This window comes from Heterodontus francisci, chromosome 43 (assembly GCF_036365525.1).
Source record: "Heterodontus francisci isolate sHetFra1 chromosome 43, sHetFra1.hap1, whole genome shotgun sequence".
Classification (NCBI taxonomy): Eukaryota; Metazoa; Chordata; class Chondrichthyes; order Heterodontiformes; family Heterodontidae; genus Heterodontus; species Heterodontus francisci.
This window is the reverse complement of record NC_090413.1, coordinates 8,209,033-8,224,574: the sequence shown is the minus strand read 5'-3', so window position 1 is coordinate 8,224,574 and position 15,542 is coordinate 8,209,033. Positions and strand designations below refer to the sequence as shown.

General features: G+C 45.3%; 1 protein-coding gene across 1 annotated transcript in view; it reads right to left on the bottom strand.

The window, feature by feature from the left end:
- LOC137355636 (asialoglycoprotein receptor 2-like) overlaps nucleotides 1-15,542 on the bottom strand; it is a 74,514-nt gene that overhangs the window by 58,194 nt on the left and 778 nt on the right. Inside the window, exons 3-5 of the mRNA XM_068021010.1 lie at nucleotides 14,923-15,042; nucleotides 9,698-9,772; nucleotides 15-166 (exon numbers count right to left, since the gene is read on the bottom strand). Coding sequence (XP_067877111.1) covers nucleotides 15-166; nucleotides 9,698-9,772; nucleotides 14,923-15,042 — 347 coding nt within the window. The remainder of the gene's footprint in view (nucleotides 1-14; nucleotides 167-9,697; nucleotides 9,773-14,922; nucleotides 15,043-15,542) is intronic.

The window sequence follows — 15,542 nt, the reverse complement described above, 5'->3', positions numbered from 1 at the left end:
GAATAATCTCCTACCTGTTCCACAGCACTGTTGATGACAACAAGATTGGTGTCCATTGATGCACAGGATTTCTGGGCATTTGCCCAGTCGTTTTTGTTTGGTGAAAAGTAATAACAGTTTTGCCAGAACCATATCCATTGGGCAGGACACTGGAAATTAGACAGATCTGTGAAGGCATTTGAATAAATGTTAGAGGCAGCTGGGACACTCACAAACTTCCTTATTCACCAAGTTTTTATCCAGCATTGTAAAGCTTTTGGTTATAGATCATCATGTGTCTGACCCCAGGAGTGATCCAACTCAGATATCACACTCCAGGGTCTAGTAATTGGATCTGGCCTGAACCAGACATAATTCCAATGGGCGGCACAGTGGTGAGCACTGCAGCCTCACAGCTCCAGTAGCCCAGGTTCGGTTCCAGCTACTGCCTGTGCGGAGTTTGCAAGTTCTCCCTGTGACTATGTGGGTTTCCTCCCACAGCCAAAGACTTGCAGGTTGAAAGGTAAAATTGGCCATTGTAAATTGCCCCTAGTGTAGGTAGGTGGTAGGAGAATGGTAGGGAATTTGGGATTACTGTAGGATGGTTGTTCGTCTGCACAGACTCAGTGGACCAAAGGGCCTGTTTCAGTGCTGTATCACTATGACTACTAGAATTCTTCAAGTCTGTAACTAGTAGAGTTGATGAGGGGGAGCCAGTGGATGTGGTTTATTTCGACTTTCAGAAGGCTTTCGACAAAGTCCCACTCCTTTCTGGAGATCTGGGTTCTGGTCATTAACAAGGCCCTGAACCTAACACAGGCCTGGCCCCAGGCAGCGGGGGGGACCCAGCAGTGGAGTCAGAGAGCTGATGGTGGCAAACAGCACAGTTCTGTATCTGGCTGTGAGGCCTTGTGTCCACTGTCCAAAAATCTATCTCAGCCTGAAATATTCTCAAAGGTGGAGCATCCACAACCCTCTGGGATAGGCAATACCAAAGATTCACAACTCTTTGAGTGAAGAAATTTCTCCTCATCTCAGTCCTAAAAGATCAGCCCCTTATCCTGAGACTGTGCCCCCATGTTCAAGATTCCCCAGCCAGGGGAAACAAACTCTGACAGTCTGCCCTTCCATGCCCTTTCAGAAACTTGTATGTTTTAATGAGATGATATCACATTCTTCTAAACTCCAGAGATTATAGGCCCAATTTACTCAGCCTATCATCATGGGACAACCTCTCATCCCAGGAACCAATCAAGTGAACCTGATCTGCACTACCTCCAATGCATGGAACTTATTTGTTGATGCACTATTTTGACGGAACTGATTTTTTTCTCTGTTGTTTAAAACTGTATGCCTTTAAGACACTGTTTAAAAACAGTGTGCCTTTAAGAATGAGCACAGTGTGCCAGCAGCTGCACCTGTTTCCTAAGCCACAGCAGGAGAAAGGTCACATGGTGTACTGTAACTTTTATTTGTGTGGAAAAAAAGGCTAAACCGGTTTGAACTGGAAGATCGGCGAAGTGTGCTTGCCTGGAATTAAGAGAATTCTCACAGCAGAAATTCTACAATGAGCTACAGTCTGTGTAGCTTGCCCAAGGAGAAAAAAAAAACCCTTGGAAGAGAGGATTTGTATTGTTGGAGGGAGCAAAATTCCTTTTCTTTACTTCCAATTCAAGAAGTCTTTGCTTCAAGATTGACCCTCTCTTGACTCATTGTGTTTTCTGGAATTTACAGTAAAGCTAAAAGACTACCAATTTTAAAATCCAAATATAGACCTGTCATTATACTCCATGTTGAAAGAACTGTGTGACACCTGCTTCAACCGAAGTGCTTTGAATGCCTATCCGGTACGGACTGTCAAATTCACCTGGAGACTTAGAGTGGCATTTGATTGTTCTAATCTGGGATACCTCATCAACCAGGAACATAACGTACCAGGACTTAAAACCCAGCTACTTATTTTATTTCTAAGAAACACTTTTTTAAAAACCGGTTAACCATTGTAAGTTTTTGAATGTATGTATGTGTGTGAATGGGGAGGCTTACGTTAAATAAGTTATAAGATCTTTAGACATAGGTTTATCTTAATAGTGTTTAAGATTTAGTTTATAAATAAATAGGGGAGGCGGTGGAGTAGTGGTATTAGGGCGGCACAGTGGCGCAGTGGTTAGCACCGCAGCCTCACAGCTCCAGCGACCCGGGTTCAATTCTGGGTACTGCCTGTGTGGAGTTTGCAAGTTCTCCCTGTGTCTGCGTCGGTTTCCTCCGGGTGCACCGGTTTCCTCCCACATGCCAAAAGACTTGTAGGTTGATAGGCAAGTTGGCCATTATAAATTGTCCCTAGTATAGGTAGGTGGTAGGGAAATATAGGGACAGGTGGGGATGTGGTAGGAATATGGGATTAGTGTAGGATTAGTATAAATGGGTGGTTGATGGTCGGCACAGACTCGGTGGGCCGAAGGGCCTGTTTCAGTGCAGTATCTCTAACTAACTAACTAACTATCACTGGACTAATAACTCAGAGACCCAGGGTATTTCTCTGGAGACATGTGTTCGAATCACACCACAGCAGAAGGTGGAATTTGAATTTAATTACTAAATCTGGAATTTTAAAAAAAGCTAGTCTAATGGTGGCCATGAAACCATTGTCGATTGTTATAAAAACCCATTTGGTTCACTAATGTCCTTTAGGGAAGGAAATCTGCTGTCCTTTCCTGGTCTGGCCTACATGTGACTCCAGACCCACAGCAATGTGGTTAACTCTTACATGCCTTCTGAAATGGCCTAGCAAGCCACTCAGTTGTACCTAATCGCTACAAAGTCAATAAAAAGGAATGAAACCGGACGGATCACCCGGCATCGACCGAGGCACCGGAAACAACAATGGCAAACCCAGCCCTGTTGACCCTGCAAAGTCCTCCTTACTAACATCTGGGGGCTTGTGCCAAAGTTGGGAGAGTTGTCCCACAGACTAGTCAAGCAACAGCCTGACATAGTCATACTCACGGAATCATACCTTACAGACAATGTCCCAGACACTGCAATCACGATCCCTGCAGAGGTGGTGGGACAGTGGTCTACAGTAGGGAAGGAGTCCTCAACATCGACTTCGGACCCCATGAAGTCTCATGGCATCAGGTCGAACATAGGCAAGGTAACCTCCTACTGATTACCACCTACCGCCCTCCCTCAGCTGATGACTCAGTACTCCTCCATGTTGAACACCACTTGGAGGAAGCACTGAGGGTGGCAAGGGCACAAAATGTACTCTGGGGGTGGACTTCAATGTCCATCAGCAAGAGTGGTTCGGTAGCACCATTACTGACCGAACTGGCCGAGTCCTAAATGACAGAGCTGCTAGAGTGGGTCTGCGGCAGGTGGTGGGAGAATCAACACGAGGGAAAAACATACTTGACCTCGACCTCACCAATCTGCCTGTTGCAGAGGCCTCTGTCCATGACTGTATTGGTAGGTGTGACCACCGCACAGTCGTTGTAGAGATGAAGTCCTGCCTTCACATTGAGGATACCGTCCATCTTGTTGTGTGGCACTATCACCATGCTAAATGGGATAGATTTCAAACAGATCTAGCATTACAAAACTGGGCATCCCTGAGTCGCTGTGGGCCATCAGCAGCAGCAGAATTGTACTCAACCACAATCTGTAACCTCATGGCCTGGCATAGTCCCCACTCTACCATTACCATCAAGCCAGGAGACCAACCCTGGTTCAATGAAGAGTGCAGGAGGGCATGCCAGGAGCAGCACCAGGCATACCTCAAAATGAGGTGTCAACCTGGTGAAGCTACAACCCAGGACTACTTACATGCCAAACTGCAGAAGTAGCATGCAATAGACAGAGCTAAGTGATCCCATAACCAACGCATCAGATCTAAGCTCTGCAGTCCTGTCAATCCAGACGTGAATGGTGGTGGACAATTAAACAACTAACTGGAGGAGGTGGCTCCACAAATATCCCCATCCTCAATGATGGGGGAGCCCAGCACATCAGTGCAAAAGACAAGGCAGAAGCATTTGCAAAAATCTGCAGCCTGAAGTGCCGAGTTGATGATCCATCTTGGCTCCCTCCTGAAGTCCCCAGCATCACAGATGCCAGACTTCAGCCAATTCGATTCAGTCCCCGTGATATCAAGAAACGACTGAAGGCACTGGATACTGCAAAAGCTATGAGTCCTGACAATATTCTGGCAATAGTACTGAAAACCTGTGCTCCAGAACTTGCCGCACCCCTAGCCAAGCTGTTCCAGTACAGCTACAACACTGGCATCTAACCTGCAATGTGGAAAATTGCCCAGGTATGTCCTGTACACAAAAAGCAGGACAAGTCCAACCCGAACAATTACCACCCCATCAGCCTACTTGCAATCATCAGTAAAGTGATGGAAGGTTTCATCAACAATTAAGCAGCACTTGCTTAGCAATAACCTGCTCAGTGAAGCTCAGTTTGCGTTCCGCCAGGGCCACTCAGCTCCTGACCTCATTACAGCCTTGGTTCAAACATGGACAAAAGAGCTGAACTCAAGAGGTGAGATGAGAGTGACTGCCCTTGACATCAAGGCAGCATTTGACCGAGTATGGCATCAAGGAGCCCTAGCAAAACTGGAGTCAATGGGAATCATGGCGGTGCAGTGGCGCAGTGGTTAGCACCGCAGCCTCACAGCTCCAGGAACCTGGGTTCGATTCCGGGGACTGCCTATGTGGAGTTTGCAAGTTCTCCCTGTGTCTGCGTGGGTTTTCTCCGGGTGCTCCGGTTTCCTCCCACAAGCCAAAAGACTTGCAGGTTGATAGGTAAATTGGCCATTATAAATTGTCACTAGTATAGGTAGGTGGTAGGGAAATATAGGGACAGGTGGGGATGTTTGGTAGGAATATGGGATTAGTGTAGGATTAGTATAAATGGGTGGTTGATGTTCGGCACAGGCTCGGTGGGCCGAAGGGCCTGTTAAAGTGCTGTATCCCTAATCTAATCTAATAACTCTCTGCTGGTTGGAGTCATACTTCACACAAAGGAAGATGGCTGTGGTTGTTGGAGGTCAATCATCTGAGCTCCAGGACATCACTGCAGGAGTTCCTCCGGGTAGTGTCCTAGGCCCACCCATCTTCAGCTGCTTCATCAATGGCCTTCCTTCAATCATAAGGTCAGAAGTGGGGATGTTCGCTGATGATGGCACAATGTTCAGCACCATTCGCGACTCCTCAAATACTGAAGCAGTCCGGATAGAAATGCAGCAAGAACTGGACAATATCCAGGCTTGGGCTGATAAGTGGCAAGTAACATTCACGCCACACAAGTGCCAGGCAATGACCATCTCCAACAAGAGAGAATCTAACCATCTCCCCTTGACATTCAACAGCATTACCATCGCTGAGTCCCCCACTATCAACATCCTAGGGGCTACCATTGACCAGAAACTGAACTGGAGTAGTCATATAAATACCGTGGGTACAAGAGCAGGTCAGAGGCTAGGAATCCTGAGGCGAGTAACTCACCTCATGACTCCCCAAAGCCTGTCCACCATCTACAAGGCACAAGTTAGGAGTGTGATGGAATACTCTCCACTTGCCTGGATGGATGCAGCTCCAGCATCACTCAAGAAGCTCGACACCATCCAGAACAAAGCAGCCCGCTTGATTGGCACCCCATCCACAAACATTCACTCCCTCCACCACCGATGCACAGTGGCAGGAGTGTGCACCATCTACAATATGCACTGCAGCAATGCACCAAGACTCCTGAGATAGCACCTTCCAAACCCGCGACCTCTACCACCTCGAAGGACAAGAGCAGCAGATTCATGGGAACACCGCCACCTGCAAGTTCCCGTCCAAGTCACACACCATCCTGACTTGGAACTATATCGCCGTTCCTTCACTGTCGCTGGGTCAAAATCCTGCAACTCCCTTCCTAACAGCACTGTGGGTGTACCTACCTCACATGGACTGCAGTGGTTCAAGAAGGCAGCTCACCACCACCTTCTCAAGGACAATTAGGGATGGGCAATAGATGCTGGCCTGGCCAGTGATGCCCACATCCCATGAATGAATTAAAAAATATAGTTAATTTGTTGTTGTCTAAAGATACTTGGTTTGGTGTATTTTATTCTGGGAGTTAATGAAGTGTTTAATTTGATTGTTTTCTGGTTAGATCGGAAAACTTTAATAATATGCTGTGACCTGTGGAGTGATGGGACATGAATTGACAGTGCATTACTCCCACCTGGGTCGTAACACAATTACCATGAAACTTTCTGAACCTTCCTTTCCCATTCCGATTGTCTTTACCCAAATCACTGCACTGCTCTGTTGCCTCGACTTTTCTCTTAGATTCTAAATCTCCCTTCACCTGATCCCTCACCCCCTTTTAGTTTATTGACATGGTTAGGAACTTGGTCAGATGGTAGAACACAAAGAATAAAGATAGTGGGCTTGTACTCAAATTGGAAGGAAGAGACTTTTGGGGGGACTTTGATCTTGGTGGTGGGAATCTCGGCGTCCAGGAAGAATGACGCCATGATCCGCATGTTCCCATTTCTCCAAAAGGCTAATGAAATCTGGTGCTAATCAGGAACTTAAGTAGACAGCCATGGGCCTTCCACGGGATCAAGGACCTCATCAGCAGAAATCTCACCCTTGGAGAGCTGCCAGCCAATCAGAGGTCGGCAGCAGTAGTGCCATCATGGAGGCGGTGGTTGCTGCTGGAGAAGCACTGACCAGAGGCCGAGGAGCATCACTGGAACCAGGTCTCACGTAGGTCTGGGCGAGAGGGGTCTCACGGGGTGGGGGTCAGGGAAGGGGTGGGGTCGGCAGCAAGGGAAGGGGAGTGGCTCTCAGTGGGTTCCATTCGTACTCATTAATGAATTAGACAGAAAGCCATATATGCAAATCTGGTTATGGCACAAAAACTGGTGGCATTGTCCGTATTGTCGGCAGCAGCAGAAATTTAAAAGGAAACGTTGATAGATTAAAACTATGGCAGATGGATTTCAATGCAGGTCAGCTTAAGATCAACCATTTTGGACAAAAAAGGATAGATTTGAGTATTTTCTAAATGGTGAAAAGGTCGGAACAGTGGAATTCCAATGTGATTTAGGGGTCCACTTACACAGATCACCAATAAATAATAGTCAGGTACAAAAATTAATCAAAGGGCAGGGGAGTGGAATGGAACATTAGCCTTTATAACTAGAGGGCTAGAATATAAAGGGCAGAAAGTTCTCCTGCAGCAATACAAAGCATTGGCGAGTCCACATGTGCAATACTGTGCATGGTTCTGAGCATCACACCTTAATTACCTTTGGAAGGAGTGCAGTGCAGATTCATCACAATGTAACCAGAGCTTCAATAATGAAGAGAGATGATAAACATCAACCCATCCCCCACCAGTGCCCCGTGGCTGCTGTCTGCATTATCTAGAAGATGCACTGCAGCAATTCACCAAGTCTTCTTCGGGTTTACCTCCCATATCCACAAGCTCCACCAATCAAACAAGGTCAAGGACAAGGGCTGCAGGTACATGGGAACATCATCACCTTGAAATTCCTCTCCAAGTTACACATCATCCCAACTTGGACATATATCACCATTCCTTCATTGTTGCTAAATTTAAATCTTGGGAATCGCTACCTAACAGCACTGTGGGAGCACCTTCACCACACACCACAGCAATTTAAGAATATGGCCATCACCACCTTCTCAAGACCTTCTAGGGATGGACAATACATGAGAGCGATGCTCACATTCTGAGAATGAGTTTGTAAAAATCTGGTTGCTTATGGAAACACCTGGGGCTCCTTTTTGATCTCTCTCAATATCTACGCTATTTAAAGGAAGAGGAACTGGATGAACAGAACGGCCTCTTGGATGCAAGGGCAGTGAGGCATCACCAAAGGTGTCGGGTATCTTTATTCCGTAACCCTATTGTCAGAATATATAAGTTATGATAATGTTTTTTACACCTTACAGAGGAGCTGTCTGTTCACAGGCTTTGGTTCAGCAGGAAGATAGCCCAGATCTTTGTGATGTCTAACTGCACTGTCGAACTGATATAGTGCTACCAGTGTCAGCAAAGCTCACCATATCTTGAATTTTTATTCCTCAAGGAGCCACAATCAACACAGGCAGTCAGCAATATGTCATAAATTAAAATTAATTTAATTATAATTGAATTTGATATGAGGTTTGAAAGGGAGAGTCACAAACCTGCGTTTGAAATGTAAGTGAAGCAAATTTCAAAGGGATGAGAATTGAATTCGCCACAGTAAATTGGCCTGAACAGTTAATGTTTAAACCTACAGACAGCCAATAGGAAACACAGCTCTAAAAGACAGACTCCACTCGGGTATTAAAGCAACTGTTGTCAATTAATTGAGATAAGGGACAGTATTGAGCTAAATGAAATCATTTATACAAATGGAAGGAAAAATGGAAATCCAGCAGACTGGGAGAGCTAGAAAGAGCAAGAAGTGGATACAAAGAAAGTAATAAGAAGTGCAAAAAGAGAATATGAAATAAGATCTTGAAAACAATACCAGAGCAAGCAGGGAAAGGTTTCACTGCCCTACGATTTGTTGACAAATTTCAAGATAGGGACCTTCAACATGGTACAGCCTTTAATTTCCATATTTAATATGTACACCCCTCAGATCACAATACAGAACCTCCCCAATTCCCAATCTCCCGACACCCCCAATCCCGAATCCCCATCTCCCACCCAGCCTCACCCTGGAATCCCAGTCTGCCATCTAGACTCTCTGTTCACTCTTTCCCAGTCCAATCCATTCCAATCCCGCAAATCCCGCACTCCATCTTTCTCTCCCAGACTCCAGCTGTTCCCATTTCCTCCGACACCTTGAGCCGCATTCGTCTCCCTGTGACGGCAGGAGTGTGACATCATGCAGCCAGGATTGTGATGTCATATTGCGGGGATGTGATGTCAACAATGACAACAACTTGTATTTCTGTATCGCCTTTAATGTGGTAAAATGTCTCTAGGCACATCACAGGAATGTTATCAAACAAGAGGCTGGGATTGGAGTAGCACAGGGATCTTGGAGGGTTGTCGGCCGGACGAGATTACAGGCATAATAAAGGGCGGGGCTGTAGAGGAAGTTGAAAATTAAGATTAGAATTATTAAATCGAGGCATTGCTTAACCGAGGGAGGATGTGAGGGAGTGATGTCAGACAGTGGGGGGTGGGAGGCTGGTGTTGCACCATTGGGGAGGCAAGATGATGTAACACAGCAAGAGAGGTATCATCAAATTTCAAAGACCCAGCTCTCCTGGGCAGCAGAAAGAGGGCCCAGGAGATTTATAATCCATATCAGAGGAGTCAAAATCTCAGAAGACACTGTGGGTTGGATGGAACTATCCCACATGCCGTATGTTTCACTCCCCTGAGATAGAGAATAACAGCAAACTACATACCATCACATCAGTGCAGAATGGTACTAAGTTTTAGTTCCAGCCACAAACCTAAACTGGGACCAAAATATATAATTGTGTTGCAGTGACCTTCACCCAAATAGGACCATCCTCCTCAGTGGTAACTTCCACAGGAGGAGCTCGAACCCTCCAGACTTGAAAGCAGAACAAGATGGTGTCAGGGTGAGTGTCCAGAAATTGATCAGACCTTGTGAAAAACTAGAGAACTCTCTGAATTGGAGACTCAATAATTTGTCAGATTGGGATTTCACACTCACCATTATTCTTCAACTGGGAAAGTTCCATTTTCAAATCAGCATCCGACGTCTTCATTTCACTGAGCATCTGTGTAACTGAAATGGAAAGAAGGATTTGACTGTCGCACTTTAGAAATTGGAGGAGCACAGGTATCGAATGTCTGTTGAAGGGAAGTTACTGGAATCTATAATTAAGGACAATGACTGAGTAATTAGAGAAATTTGAGTTGATTAAAGTGAGACAACGCTTTGTAAAGTCGAGACCATGTGCTGAATTTAATCATTGCGTCACACTTAGCGGCAGCGCACTTTGAACATGGCGGCCTTCCGAGACGCAAGCGCCACTGCAGATCCCCCGCGATATTACGCATGGGGGCTCATTTAAATGGAGGGGGTAGAAAGGCCACCCCCGATGACGTAGAGGGGACTTAAACGGCGTAAGGCGCCATTTTTAAAGAACTTCAAGCCCTTCAATGGAATGTACAGTTTTAAAGTGACATTAATGTAATGTTGATTGTAATGAATTCAATAAAATCTGGAAGCCCTTTACCCCCTGCCCCCTCCCCAACAATGACCACATTTCTGGTCTTTTCCCACCAGAAAAACCTTTATTGACAATCCGAACTTTTCCCCCTGAACTTGGCCAACATTGCCCTTCAACCCCCTCCCACCATCACCATAGCCAATGAAAAAGTTTACACTCCCTATCGCTGTATTCACCTCCAGCCATACAATCCTGTGAGATACCAGCGCTCCTCTAATTCTGGCCTCCAGAGCATCCCTGCTTTTAATTGCTCCACCATTGGTGGCCGTGCTTTCAGCTACCAAGGCCCTAAGGTCTGGAACTCCCTCCTTAAACCTCTATGCCTCTCTACTTGCATTCCCTCCAAGTGAGGCAGGTAAGGGGATAGAGAAGGCAGAATTGGAGGAGTCTCAGCCCTTGCAATTGTCCAAAAGGTTCGAAGTTCTTGCAGCTTGTATAGATGAGAGTGGGGTCTGCAGGGTAGGTGAGCTACCTGACCATGGCACTGTAGTACAGGAACCCATTCAAGCAGGGGGAGTAAATAGAAATTTAATGGTAGTAAGAGAGAGTATAGTCATGGGGATTGACACTGTTCTCTGCAGCTGAGAGTGAGAGTCCAGAAGGCCGTGTTGCCTGCCCAGTGCCAGGGTTCAGGAATACTGCTCAGGGCTGGAGAGGAACTTGCAGTGGGAGGGGGAGGATCCAGTTGTCGATGCCCACATGGGCACCAATGACATAGGCAGAACTAAGAGAGAGGTTCTGCTTTGGGATTATGAGCAGCTAGGAACTAAATAAGAACTAAATATGTGAGGAACAAGAGGATGGCCAGAGTGAGGGTAGGGCCGATCATGGATAGTGGAGGGAACTTGTGCTTGGAGTCGGAGGAGGTAGGGGAGATCCTAAATGCATACTTTGCTTCAGTATTCACTAGTGAGAGGGACCTAGTCGTTTGTGAGGACAGCGTGAAACAGGCTGATATGCTCGAACAGGTTGACGTTAAGAGGGAGGATGTGCTGGAAATTTTGAAAGACATGAGGACAGGTAAGTCGCCAGGGCCAGACGGGATATACCCAAGGATATTACGGGAAGCGAGGGAAGAGATTGCCGCACCTTTGGCGATGATCTTTGCGTCCTCACTGTCCACTGGAGTAGTACCAGATGATTGGAGGGTGGCAAATATTATTCCCTTGTTCAAGAAAGGGAATAGGGATAACCGTGGGAATTACAGACCAGTCAGTCTTACGTCAGTAGTGGGCAAATTATTGGGGAGGATTCTGAGAGACAGAATTTATGATTATTTGGAAAAGCATAGTTTGATTAGAGACAGTCAGCATGGCTTTGTGACGGGCAGGGCATGCCTCACAAGCCTTATTGAATTCTTTGAAGATGTGACAAAACATGTTAATGAAGGAAGAGCAGTGGATGTGGTGTATATGGATTTTAGCAAGGCGTTTGATAAGGTTCCCCATGGTAGGCTCATTCAGAAAGTAAGGAGGCATGGGATACAGGGAAAGTTGGCTGTCAGGATACAGAATTGGCTGGCCCATAGAAGACAGAGGGTGGTAGTAGATGGGAAGTATTCAGCCCGGAGCTCGGTGACCAGTGGTGTTCCGCAGGGATCTGTTCTGGGACCTCTGCTCTTTGTGATTTTTATAAATGACTTGGATGAGGAAGTGGAAGGCTGGGTTAGCAAGTTTGCCGATGACACGAAGGTTGCTGGAGTTGTGGATAGTGTGGAAGGCTGTTGTAGGTTGCAACGGGACATTGACAGGATGCAGAGCTGGGCTGAGAAGTGGCAGATGGAGTTCAACCTGGAAAAGTGTGAAGTGATTCATTTTGGAAGGTCGAATTTGAATGCAGAATACAGGCTTAAAGACAGGATTCTTGGCAGTGTGGAGGAAAAGAGGGATCTTGGGGTCCATGTCCATAGATCGTTCAAAGTTGCCACCCAAGTTGATAGGATTGTTAAGAAGGCGTATGGTGTGTTTGCTTTCATTAACAGGGGGATTGAGCTTAAGACCAGCGAGGTTATGCTGCAGCTCTATAAAGCCCTGGTCAGACCACACTTGGAATATTGTGTTCAGTTCTGGTCGCCTCATTATAGGAAGGATCTGGAAGCTTTAGAGAGGGTGCAGAGGAGATTTACCAGGATGCTGCCTGGACTGGAGCGCATGTCTTACGAAGAAAGGGAGCTAGGGCTTTTCTCATTGGAGCGAAGAAGGATGAGAGGTGACTTGATAGAGGAGTACAAGATGATGAGAGGCATAGATAGAGTGGATAGCCAGAGACTTTTTCCCAGGGTTGAAAGGGCTATCACCAGGGGGCATAATTTTAAGGTGATTGGAGGAAGGTTTTGGGGAGATGTCAGAGAGAGTGGTGGGTGCGTGGAATGCACTGCCAGCGGTGGTAGTAGAAACAGATACATTAGGGACACTTAAGCGACTCTTGGATAGGTACATGGATGATAGTAGTATGAAGGGTACGTAGGTAGTTTGATCCTAGAGTAGGTTAAAGGTTCAGCACAACATCGTGGGCTGAAGGGCCTGTACTGTGCTGTACTGTTCGATGTTCTATGTTCTAAAGCAGAACCACAAAGGTAATAATCTCCAGATTACTGCCTGAGCCACAAGCAAATTGGTGTAGTGTAAATAAAGTTAAAAAGTTAAACACTTGGTTCAAAGACTGGAATGGGATAAATGGGTTTTTATTCATGAGGCACTGGTACCAATACTGGGGAAAGTGAGAGCTGTATTATAGGGATAGTCTTCACCTGAACTGTGCTGGGACCAGTGTTCTTGAGAGTCGTATAACTAGGACAGTAGAGAGAGCCTTAAACTAAATAGTGAGGGGCAAAGGATCAATTGATGAGAGATGTGATAAATTAAAGGGAAAGAACAAGGCAATAGTAAAAGGTAGAGACATGGGTAATGATAACCAGAGTCTGACAGGAAGACGCAGAATGTACAAACTTAAGAGTGCATCAGCAGATAAGGCCAGAATTTGCAAAAGTGGTAAAAAGACAGAATTAAAGGTTCTGTATCTGAATTCATTCTGAACAAAATGGATCAATTGACAGCTCAAATAGTAGCAGCGTAAAACAGCTAACATTACCTGTTACTCAAACTTTTGGTATACATTACCCATTAAAGGGTAATTGGAGGCAGACTGGGCACTGTCCAGGGCCGAGAAAGACGGCCTTCTACCCATTCATAATTTTGTGCGATATGCAGCAAGAAATGATCTGATCAGGGTACCATTGTCACACAGGATGTCTTTGATTCGCCCTATTTCAGCATCAAACCTGCATGGTGAGCAAATGGCTCGGGCCCTATTTATTAATTTGGGCAACGAGTAAAGCTAACTGTTTCACGCTGCTACTGTGCAGTCGCAACACGTGTAGTGTTCACCACTAACAGGATGCTGCCATCAAGCCAAAAAGACGTCCTGCCTATCACACAAATGAGTAATGTGATATATGAATTTCAATGCCAGTGTGATACTAGGCATATAGACCATACGTCCCAAAGAATGGTGGACCATATCAAACAACATGTCCCTTCTGCTGTTTGCAACAGGCAAGGTACAGGCCGTCCCCAACCAGCCCGTGGTTGCAAAACTCAAAACACAGTGTCCAACATTAGATGTGATTGTGTGATTGGACAACATTTACTAAATAATCCTCAGTGTGCTAGGAATTACCCTGACATACAATTTAAGATTGTCTGTAAGGCTCGCAATGCATTTGCACGGACTGGAAGATACATATATTAATACACAGGGCCCTGTTCTTTGCAGACAGAAATAATATGTACAAACATTGCACCTGTTTCAGCTGAACAAAATAAGTGACAGCAATTCGCTGGTTCATTCCTCAGGTAATGCCTTAACCAATCAGAGTCAAGCTACCTGGTTTAAATTTCAAACAAAGCTTGACAGTTAACTGTCAGTCACCATAAACTGGTGCATTCTCCATGGCAAGGAATCTACCAATCAGAGTTCACTTGCCAACCAATCAGCACTCTCTTCTCATGCAGTATAATTTATTTTCCCTTTCATTGGTTATTCTTGTGGATTGTCCTGATGAGTATAAGACGAAAAGCTTCAAAAACATGTCTATTTTCAGCAATTGCCTGCATTATTAACATATGCTAACATAGTGACATTTCTGTAATAGCTTTGTTCATTATCAATGCTGATTTTGCAACAGCGTCAGCCTCTTATACTGTTCTAATGAAGCTCAGTGTAAGCTTGAGGAACAGCACCTCATCTTTAGATTAGGCACTTTACAACCTTCTGGACTCAACATTGAGTTCAACAGTCTGTAACCCCGCCCCCATTTTTTTGGTGGTATATTTCCTTTCCCATTTACACCTCCTCTCGACCCATTTTTTTTTCATTACTTGTCCCATTAACATCTCTTTTTTCCTTTCACCATCACCCCTTTTGTAATTTAATCTTTCATGCCTTCCACTCTATCACGCTCTTCCCTTTTGTTCTTTCCTCCCATTCCCTCCTTTCCCTGCCTTGCTTAAAAACTGTTCCATCTTGAAGTACTAGCAGTTCTGAAGAACGATCATCACCCAGAAACGTTAACTCTGTTTCTCTCTCCACAGATGCTGAGGATTTCCAGCATTTTCTGTTTGTATTTTAGATTTCCAGCATTCACAGTATTGTGCTCTTGTGTCAGAACAATAAAAATAGTTTAAAATGTCACTAAACTTACACAGTATAAATGCAGTGCCGAGCCCCACTCCAGACAGCAGAATGGAGAGAGCCAGGATAATGTAAATGACCAGAGGTGACCATTTTCCATGGACAGGCTCTGCTGATTGGACTCCAGGTTCTGTAAAGTGTAAGAGAAAGTCATCAATGAAAGGATTAGAGGAAAGCGTTTTGTGAAAAAGACTGCAAACCCTTTCTCATTCGGTCCTGGAGAAGAGGCAGAGGAGCCGAGTGTTGTTGTCAGCACTGGACTATTTTAAACTTTGCACAGTTGGGCCAAACAAAGACACATTTCCTCAATTCAAGATTATTCATTAACAGCAGGTTGAAGATATAAACTGAGCAGGAAATTGAAATGACTGCAAGTTATGCACAGTTACAAACAACGGACACAAAATATCATTTACTCCAGTAATCTGCAGGAAAAAAAAAGTCTCTGCCCTCATGAATTCTTCAACATTTCACCATCTCTCATCCAGAACTAACTCTGTTTCTCACAGACCTCAGTGAGAGTCGTTAACACCATCAGTTCAAGTGATGGCCATCGTGTCTTCTTGACTCCAATGCATTATTTCACTGTTCTGCTCTAAACTCCATCAGCACATGCTCTCAACCAGTGAG